Source organism: Pinus tabuliformis, chromosome J, assembly GCF_031772625.1.
Source record: "Pinus tabuliformis cultivar Carrire ecotype Pingquan chromosome J, CPIR1, whole genome shotgun sequence".
In the NCBI taxonomy this organism is placed as follows: domain Eukaryota; kingdom Viridiplantae; phylum Streptophyta; class Pinopsida; order Pinales; family Pinaceae; genus Pinus; species Pinus tabuliformis.
The window spans coordinates 1,400,005,900-1,400,016,608 of record NC_142295.1 but is presented as its reverse complement, the minus strand read 5'-3'; the positions used below and the strand labels follow the sequence as shown (position 1 = coordinate 1,400,016,608).

Genomic DNA, 10,709 nt, shown 5'->3' with positions numbered 1-10,709 from the left:
TCAAATGCTTTGGCTGCACATAAATGCATTTCCAGAAATCAATTTGCAGGATAAAAGAATTTGTCTGGTCAAAGGCTTCGAAAAATCCATATGTTCTACATTTAACAGCTGAGAGAAAATTGTTTATGTTTCCCCTCATAATTACCTCATTCTTTTTGAGAAGCTATTCTTTCTAGACTGAAAATAAAATGACTCGTACTAGGAAACACCAGATTTATTAGATTTGAATTAGCTAAAGCATATTGGTTTTGTTCTCCTGACCTGAACTGATTGACCAGATTGACTTTCACCAAATAAGAACTTTGAATACCTTTCAAAGAAACCATTCTTGAAGCAGTTTCCTCATATAGTTGTGATCTATGGAGTAAAAATTGCACACCAATGAGGGCCTGCATAAAGTATGTTGCATGTTTGTCAAAATTAAAGTACAATCTGAAAATGAAATTATCGAAATTGTATTCTAAAGAGATAAGAAATAAAGCCGTGATTTGCTTCCTTGGACGAAGAAAATAACTTTCATTAATGGAGAATTAAGAGAGATGCCAAGAAGTGTCCCAATAATTTGTAGAATCTGCTGCAACGTTGGATGTTCATGAAACTCCTTCAGGAGAACATTAACCCTTTCCTGAAGTCTCAGAAGGGGTTCTACCATTAATGCCATCTCGTATGTATTTGAATCCTGCATGCAACCAAAACTTGAGATTAAGAGAACTATCACATCCTTACACTATATCCTCAAACAAAACCAGATGTTCTACAATTATTCATGGTAAATAACCTTGTAAATATTGTATTTTGCACAGGATGACTGGGAAAGCTTCTGGTGCTCCAAACACAAACGCAACAAATGGCCTGACAAAATTTTTTCATCCAATCTTGCAGGTAAAGAATACCCAGTCCCTGGAAAAGTTGGAAAGCACATGAGAAGGATAGGAGGCTCAGTCAGTATAAACAGATTAGCACTGAAGAAATTGCGAGTCATTTAACATATTGCAAAGAAGACAGTGTACACTTAGCACAACCTTCAACAAATTTCTTGCCAGCATCATATGCGGTGGTAAATGCATGAAGTCTTTCCTCATCTGAGATCTGAACTTTTCCAAACTGCCACAAGATATCGCCAGAGTCAATACCATTTTCAGGACATGCAAAGTCCTGTGTGTGCTTGCATGTTTAGGATCATCAGGCTGCATTCCCCCAATACGCGTGAGTCGACAACCGACACTACCTACTTCCTGCTCTCTCCTCCTTCCTATACTACCGCCCGCCAAAGATAGTTGATTGTTGAAGTTATAATTTCAACGCAGCCCAAAAACCGCCGAACGAAACCACAAAACCGCCCAGAAGCATATCGCACCGCTTTTCCGGAAAAGCAGTTTCCGTATTCTAGGCTCCGATGCGTTTTGGTGCAGGCACGTGGCTCTCGCCTGACGTAAGCAACTCTGACATATCGGGAGCTATCGTTCACTCAAGTGAGGGCTTCCGATATCTTTGTCCACCGTCCGATTTAATTGATTGTTCTCCGCCGTTGATCGATTGAACCTCCATACGACCAGCATTAAATCAAGTTGCGTGGAGTGTTCCTCAATTTTCGTTGACCATACTTCTTTTAATGCATTGTCATAGGATTAGGTGAATACTTAAGTTTCACATACGGCACGTGAAGTTTTCTTTTATATGTGTTAGTTGTATGTTTTAATATGTTTTTTTTGTATTAAGTTTCATATATATGAGCCATGTAAAATGTGCTCAATGTTGTTGCGTTGACATTTTTTTTGTATGCCACACAGGAGGTAAAGAATGTTTGTGTTCGCAGCAATGTAAAAGGGAACCAGAGGGTGTATGCACAGCAGTGCACAAGAAATATTTGGTAATGTTTTGTTTTGACCCTTTGTAATGGAACGGTGAAAACGCAAGGTGAAATGAGAACAATGCCCGTAATGTTTTATGTGCTGAAGGTTTTGCAATTGTAATGTTTTATGTGTCTGTATAATGAATTTGTTTTAGTTTTGCTGTCTTCAAAGGCATGGAGAGAGTGAAGACAACAAAACTACAATTGCTGAGAAAGGATTTTGAAAACTTGAACATGAAGGAGTCAGACAACATTGAATCATTCTTCACTCATGTGATTGGTGTAATCACACAAATGAGAACTCATGGAGAAACAATTGAAGATAGAAGAATAGTGGAGAAAATATTGAGGGTCTTACCCTCAAGGTTTGATGCCATAGTCACCACCATTGAAGAGACAAAGGATCTCTCAAACTATTCAGTTGATGAGCTACATGCATCACTGATAACACATGAGCAGAGGTTGAGTAGGAATGAAAACTCATCTCTTGAGCAAGCCTTCAAGATCCAGATGTCCTTTGGAAGAGGAAGAGGTCAAGGAAGAGGAAACAGAAGAGGAAGAGGCAGAAGCCAGAACAGAGGTGGAAGGAACAGCCCATCAAATGCACAAGGAAGAGGCAGCAATCCAAATCAGAACCAAGGTCAAGGCAGCAACCAACAAAGAGATCAGTATCAGGCTCAAGGACAAAGGTATGATAAATCTAATGTTCAATGCTATTATTGCAAAAAGTATGGACATTATGCTAGTGATTGTAGAAAGAAACAACATGATAAGAACAGCAGACAAAATGCAAATGTTACAAGAGAAAACAGCAGTCAAGAAAATGTCCTGTTAGCTTGTAACATGGCTGAAACACATAGTGAGGACATATGGTTTTTAGACTCAGGTTGCAGCAACCATATGACAGGGAATATAGCCCTCTTTTCAGCCTTAAATCAGAATTTGAAATCAGAGGTCACACTAGGAACTGATTGTAAAGTGTCTGTTATGGGAAAAGGGGAGATAAAAATATTTACAAAACAAGGAGAAAGGAAAACCATAGCAGATGTCTACTATGTCCCCGGAATGAGATGTAACCTATTGAGTGTTGGACAGCTTGTCCAAAAGGGTTACAATGTTTACTTTGTAAATGATGTGTGCACCATCATGGACATACCACCCAGCAAAAGATGCATTGCTGAAGTGAAGATGACAAGGAACAGGATGTTCCCTCTCCGGATCAGGGCAGACATGAAGAACAAAAGGGAAATGGCAGCAGTCACCCAAGAGGCCTTCCAAAGCGTGCCAAAGGATGAGAACTGGTTATGGCACTTGAGATTCGGGCATCTAAATTTTGGACGTCTAAACTTATTGAGCAGAAAAGGAATGGTAAAGGGATTACCATTGATAGAGAAGCCGGACAGCCTTTGTGAAGGTTGTATATTGGGCAAACAACATAGAGAGAGTTTTCCATCAGGGAAAAGTATAAGGGCAAAGACACCCTTAGAGATTATCCACTCAGATTTGTGTGGACCAATGCAAGCTCCATCATTAGCAGGCAACCTATATTTCTTGACATTCATTGATGATTTTACAAGAAAGACTTGGATATATTTCCTCAAGAACAAAAGTGAAGTCTTTGAGAAATGTCAAAACTTCAAAGCACTTGTGGAGAACCAAAGCGGGCTGCATATAAAAGTATTGAGAACTGATAGAGGAGGTGAGTATATCTCAAATGAATTCCTAAAGTTTTGTAGAGAAAATGGAATACATAAACAGTTCACAACTAGGTACACCCCACAGCAAAATGGAGTTGCTGAAAGGAAGAACAGGACCATCATGGATATGGCAAGGAGCATGTTGAAGGCAAAGCATTTGCCAAATGAGTATTGGGCTGAAGCTGTACATTGCGCAGTTTATATATTGAACAGGTGTCCTACAAAAGCAGTCTTGAACAAAGTGCCAGAAGAGGCATGGAGTGGGAGAAAGCAAGGAGTCACCCACATGAGAGTTTTTGGGTGTGTGGCCTATGCACACATACCAGATCAGCTCAGGAGGAAGTTGGACAGCAAAGGGGAGAAATGCATCTTCATTGGATACAGTGATGAAACCAAAGCCTACAGGCTGTACATCCCATCTACCAAGAAGTTCTTTGTATGCAGGGATGTTCAATTCATTGAAGAGGAAGCTTGGGATGGAAGCATAGAGAAAACATTGAATGTCAAGAACTGTTTGTCTCATGATGAAGATGAAGAGGAAGTGGCTGAAGTACATCCCCAAACAGCAGCGCCAACACAAGGATAGCAAGGGACACCATTGAGGATAAATGAGAATGCTTCTCCAAGCACACCACAAGGAGGAAATTCAAGTGCATCTTCAAGCACTTGCACACCAAGTGAAAGAGGTAAGAAATTTAGAAATCTAAGTGATATTTATGATGAAGGAATGAATTCCTTATTTGCCTTGTATTGTCATGTTGATGATCCTATTCATTTCGAAGATGCAATTAAAGATAGGAAATGGATAGAAGCTATGGATGAGGAGATGAATGCCATAGAGAGAAACAAAACATGGGATTTGGTTGAGCTACCAAAAGGCAAAGAAGTCATTGGTGTGAAATGGGTTTACAAGACCAAGAGCAATGCTGAAGGCAAGATAGAAAGGCACAAGGCAAGGCTGGTTTTTAAGGGCTACAAGCAGCAGTATGGGAGAGATTATGAGGAGACTTTCGCACCGGTTGCAAGAATGGAAACCGTGAGAGCAGTGCTGTCCATAGCAGCACAAAACAAATGGAAAGTCTACCAAATGGATGTGAAATCATCATTCCTAAATGGAGTGTTAATGGAAGAGGTCTATGTGGAACAGCCTCTCGGATATGAGAAGAAAGGTGAAGAGCACAAAGTGTGCAAATTGAAGAAAGCTCTTTATGGGCTGAAGCAAGCACCAAGAGCATGGTACAGCAGGATAGATTCTTATCTATTGGATAATGAATTCGACAAATGTGAAGGAGAACCCACAGTCTACATCAAGGAAAAGGATGGTAAAATTTTAATTGTTGTCTTGTATGTAGATGATGTTATTTTCACTGGAAATGATATTTATCTTATTGAGAATTTTAAATCAGTCATGAAGGATGAATTTGAAATGACTCACATGGGTTTGTTGAGATACTTCTTAGGCATAGAAGTAGATCAAAATGAAAAAGGAATTTTTATATCTCAAGCAAGATATGTAAATCAAGTTTTGGACAGATTTAACATGCAAGAATGCAAGGCAGCCATCACTCCCACAGTAATGGGATTAAAGCTCAGCAGAGAGGAAAGCAGCAAGGATTTTGATCCTAGCCTATACAAAAGCATTGTGGGCAGCCTTATGTATTTAACAGCAACTAGGCCTGATTTAATTTATGCTGTTAGTTTAATTTCCAGGTTCATGGAGAGGCCAAAGGAGGCACATTGGCAGGCAGCAAAGAGAATTTTGAGGTATGTCAAAGGTACCAAAATGTTTGGAATTCTATATCGTGCCTCAGAACATTCAGATTTGGTTGGGTACACAGATAGCGATTGGGCTGGAAGTGTAGATGATCGGAAAAGCACTTCCGGTTATGTTTTTCATATGGGTTCAGGAGCCATCTCATGGGCTTCTAAGAAGCAGTCCATTGTAGCATTGTCTACAGCAGAGGCTGAATATGTCGCAGCTATAGCAGCAGCATGTCAAGCAGTGTGGATGAAAAGAATGTTGAGAAGCTTAGGCCAAGAGCAGGCAAAAGCGACAGTGATCTTTTGTGACAATAGCTCAGCTATTGCATTGTCAAAGAATTCAGTGTTTCATAAAAGAACGAAACACATTGATACAAGGTTTCACTACATCAGAGAATTAGTGAACAATGGAGAAATTGTCTTGGAACATTGCAGGACTCAAGAACAGGTTGCAGACATCTTGACAAAGCCGCTGGATCAGAGAAGCTTTGAATTTTTAAGAAAGTGTCTCGGTATGACCGAATGGCCAGCAGTTGAAATTAAAGGGGAGTGTTGAAGCTATAATTTCAACGCAGCCCAAAAACCGCCGAACGAAACCACAAAACCGCCCAGAAGCATATCGCACCGCTTTTCCGGAAAAGCAGTTTCCGTATTCTAGGCTCCGATGCGTTTTGGTGCAGGTACGTGGCTCTCGCCTGACGTAAGCAACTCTGACATATCGGGAGCTATCGTTCACTCAAGTGAGGGCTTCCGATATCTTTGTCCACCGTCCGATTTAATTGATTGTTCTCGGCCGTTGATCGATTGAACCTGCATACGACCAGCATTAAATCAAGTTGCGTGGAGTGTTCCTCAATTTTCGTTGACCATACTTCTTTTAATGCATTGTCATAGGATTAGGTGAATACTTAAGTTTCACATACGACACGTGAAGTTTTCTTTTATATGTGTTAGTTGTATGTTTTAATATGTTTTTTTTGTATTAAGTTTCATATATATGAGCCATGTAAAATGTGCTCAATGTTGTTGCGTTGACATTTTTTTTGTATGCCACACGGGAGGTAAAGAATGTTTGTGTTCGCAGCAGCGTAAAAGAGAACCAGAGGGTGTATGCACAGCAGTGCACAAGAAATATTTGGTAATGTTTTGTTTTGACCCTTTGTAATGGAACGGTGAAAACGCAAGGTGAAATGAGAACAAAGCCCGTAATGTTTTATGTGCTGAAGGTTTTGTAAAATCCATGAGCGTATAATGAATTTGTTTTACAGCAGTAAACTTATGTAAATTTTTATATTACAGCAGTAAAGTTTTTTTTGGCAGTGAATGTAAAAGGGGATTTACAGCAGTAAACCCAGTTCAGTAAATTCTCAGAATTTTTTTTTATGGTGGTGAAATACTCTGTCTCTCAGTGAATTTTTTTTTAAGTCTCCCTGTGCACAAAAAGGATCCCGGAACAAAGGAAACAGAGCATTGCCTCTGTGTTTAGTTTGAATCTTGGTTTTTGGTATTTTCTCCCATTGAAAAATACCTAACATTGATCTCGTTATGTTAGACACCACACCATGGCATGCACAAAGCCACCTGGTGTGTTGAGCCATGTGGAGTGCCCTTTGTATATTGTTACAAATGTCCGAAGCGTCTGAAATAAACAAACATTTAATGTTTACAGATTAATGTTAGCATTACTTCCATTACTGAAACAAAAATCAATTAAATAAGTCCAATGAATTCATAATATAACCTCGCATAATATAACCACTATACTTCACCACTATACTTCAGCTCCCTTGAGAAGAGGTCAAAAAAATGATCAAACATCTTATTGGCCATGGAAATCTTGATATCAAATCTGATAGGTTATTTAAGAAATAAGAGGAGCGTGAAAGCTAAAAACTTTAGATTAAACGTAAAAATACTGATGCTTTCATCGAAAATTGATTACTAATAGTCCCTTTTATAAGAGTTAGTAGACGAAATGGACATTTGATTGTCATGTTTTTGCTGATTTATTGTATTTTTGACATATTCCTCATTTACATTTACTTGGGTTTATATCGGTCTATTTGAAAAGTGAGTTGTTATCTCTATAGTGGTTAATGTATTATTGTTTTCTAACGATATTTTGAGCATGTTTAATATTATAATTTATATCTTTAATAAGATGAAAGTAAGAGAAAGTGAGTGATGTCATGGAAATTGATAAAAACAAATATCGTATTAGTGGGATAATCAGCAGTTAGGAAGGTGTTGTGAAGAATTTAGTTAGAAGTGGGTGTTTATTCTAATGTACAACGTAGTGTACTCACATAAATTGTTATTTTTTTTTAATTTTTAATTTTTTTTGGGTAGTGTTATTTTCTAAGGATTATTAGTTGAAGTGACATTTTAAAAGAAAAATGATAATTTTTTTTTCAAGAACGCAATTTTTCTTTAATTTTTAATTTTTTTTCCAGTAGTGTTATTTTCTCAGGATTATTAGTTGAAGTGACATTTTAAAAGAAAAATGATATATTTTTTTCAAGAATGCAATTTTTTTTAAATTGTCTTAAATTAATGTTATTTAAAAATATATATATAATTTTTTTAATAAATGTTTGTAGAGGAATTTTTTATCATGTTTAATATGATAATTTTGCATATTTAATAAGATTGGTATTTTTAAAGGATTTTATCCTTTGCAATGTAACATATAATATTTGGTTTTCTTTCACGAAAGTTGTTGACTTTCTTATGGATGCATGTATTTGGAAGTTTCTACCATTTGATATTCTTGAGCTTATATTTCATTGGCTTCCTTATTCGGTGCTGATAAAATTTCAGTTGGTTTGTAAACAATGGATTATTGTGTTGGAAAAGCCGATTTTTCTCGCTTCTTGCAATCAATGTACTGACAAATAATTTGGATTTATTTATTTTCTAGTTAGTACCAAGGATACATGCTTTGTTCGATCTTACCTTAATGAGAAAGGTTAAATATCTCAGTTCATTTTTCTTTTCTTACACTTTCGATACAAAATTCAATCTGCAGTAAGATCGATGATTGTGTTCACTACACATTGAAGCTCTTTACATTCTAATAGTTATTTCATAGTAAACCCTTTTACAAATACCTTTACAAATCGTGGAAGTGTTACTCTTGGAGACTGGGGATTATTTTCTTTGTTGCAGAAATTTAGTCCATAAAAATATTATTGAGTTATGCTGAAACATGTGTGCAAAGACATGGAATCACATTTTTTTATTTGCACATGTGTATACATGGTTTGGAGAAGGACAAATCCTCCTTTTAGTGGTGCAATGCCCCCAAAGGAGGCTATCTTTCATAAAGGAAATTTTTTTTGGTTATATTTAAACACAGATTATGATGATTGCCCTTTGTATGCCTACATTATCTATTGGATAGATGTTATAAACAACGAATGGTGTTTTTCATTTGCTCCAATCCTTGACATACGATGTATGGCATTAAGATTGTATGGAAACTACCTAGTTTTTCTTGTAAAAAATGGTTCAATGCTTGTTTGGTCACGTGAAGAGATAAAAAAATTTGAATTTGGCCATGCTTCAATCGATCAAAGCTTAGAATATTTTGAAGATGTTTGGGGTTTCAGATGGAGATTGCTTCATACTATCTCAATGGATATAAATAGTAAATGCCCAAGCTACATACCTTTTCATTTAGTTGAAGGAAAGGTAGCTATGTTGGGTTGCATGGAAGTGAAACTAAAGCTATATGATATGGTGACTAGATTATGGACAACGACAATTAGGGATGGTGTTTCCCTTCAGAAATATCTGGGTTCCATGTGCAATCGGTTGAAGGTTTAAATGATGTTATTGAGAATGGAATTGTTTTCTCACTTTCTCCAAATACAAATTCTATTGGTGATATAGCACTACTGCCTATGGATAACCTCATTTAGCCTTTGAGGAATCAATAAGCTTTTAGGTGGACATTGTTGCAAATGTCATGTTTGTTTAACCTTTGCGGAGATATTTTAGAGATCACTATGATACGAATTTGGATTGTTTAATGAAAACACAACCATGTCAAATTTTCATATTTTTGTTGGATATTACTTGCACCAATTTACTATCGAACAATGCACTTATTATGTATATGTGGATTGTATAGAGTGTTTTTCTATTGCTTATGTTAAATTGCGTAAATGATGGTTTTTTTGTATTTGTAATATTGAAGACCGATTGTATGTATTTAAACTTATTTAGTATTGAAATTAACTTGAAGTATAAAGTTAGTGAGCATAAGGAGTAGAACTTGTTGAAGATGTAACAATAGATGCAAGATTGAAAATCGAAATTTCAAAGAACCAGTGTAAATAGGGCATGAAGAAAATACTACAAAATAGGAAGTAGAAAGAAGGAAACTTGCTAAATTTTGTTTAAACCCTTTGGAGGAGCAATAATAAATCTGAATGAAAGGTGTTAATTTTTTATTAAAGTGGCGATAAGCAAGTGAGAACGAGCTTCTGAGATGGAAGAAGAGTATTATCTCAATGATTTTCTGTTGTTTATCACAAAGAATCTGACGCATAAAAAGTATAATGCAACATATGATAATAAAGACTAAGAGGTAACCCTGAGATGAACACCATTCTAAATCAGATGCTTAACTTTATTAAAAAAAACACTTTATTTAAATACAAAGAAGTAGAAGGTCACCTTACAGGCCATGGTGAAGGCCACAAGAGTCTGGATGAAACCTTAAAACAAAATATAGGGATGAGAGACTCTTTTATTAACGTAAAAGGTTACATGTAGACCACCTATATGGGAAGGTTCTGGGTGTTCTTGTCAACTCTTGATGTCTCCTCTTCTAATCTATGTACTGTACATAAAATGTGGCGTGTCTGTTGACGGAGTTATTTCTTCCTCTAAGTGTGAGGGTAGCTCCAGGCCCTTGCAAGAGGACTTAACTAGCCTTACATTTTAAGTACATTGGGTATTTGCTACTAGCATCCTCGCATTGACCGTCAACCATCAGAAGGTTCTATGTAATGACAAGGAGATGCTTGCAGGCTCGAGAAGGGTCCTAGAAAAAATAGCATGTGCCAAGAGGTGTAACCCCTTCAGATTTCACACCAAACTCATGTGGAATAATGGTTGTTGGAGTGTCGAAGCCGGCATGCTTGGAGCATATCACCCGAGTTTGGGGAAAGTAGGAGTGGTCGAAACATATTAAGGAATTTAGTACCCTAGCTTAGGAGGCTTAGCGTTGCCATATGTCTCAAATATCCAAAGTTGTTTGGAATGAGCACTGACGTCGATTTTCGGGTCTGCGGAACCTCTTTGGAAGAGCCATGGTCAAGGAAACAAGCTTCAGATGATAAATGTAGAGTTGAGACCTATTTCGGCGATGACCATAAATACCTTCCTCT

The 10,709-nt window shown here is 37.1% G+C and overlaps 1 protein-coding gene across 1 annotated transcript in view; it reads right to left on the bottom strand.

The window, feature by feature from the left end:
* The window catches only part of LOC149232596 (midasin-like), a 73,322-nt gene continuing 62,613 nt past the window's right edge, over positions 1–10,709 (bottom strand). The window contains exons 2-6 of the mRNA XM_089381948.1: positions 1,023–1,104; positions 779–900; positions 515–679; positions 262–389; positions 1–13 (exon numbers count right to left, since the gene is read on the bottom strand). Of these exons, the coding sequence (XP_089238074.1) occupies positions 1–13; positions 262–389; positions 515–679; positions 779–900; positions 1,023–1,104 (510 nt within the window). The remainder of the gene's footprint in view (positions 14–261; positions 390–514; positions 680–778; positions 901–1,022; positions 1,105–10,709) is intronic.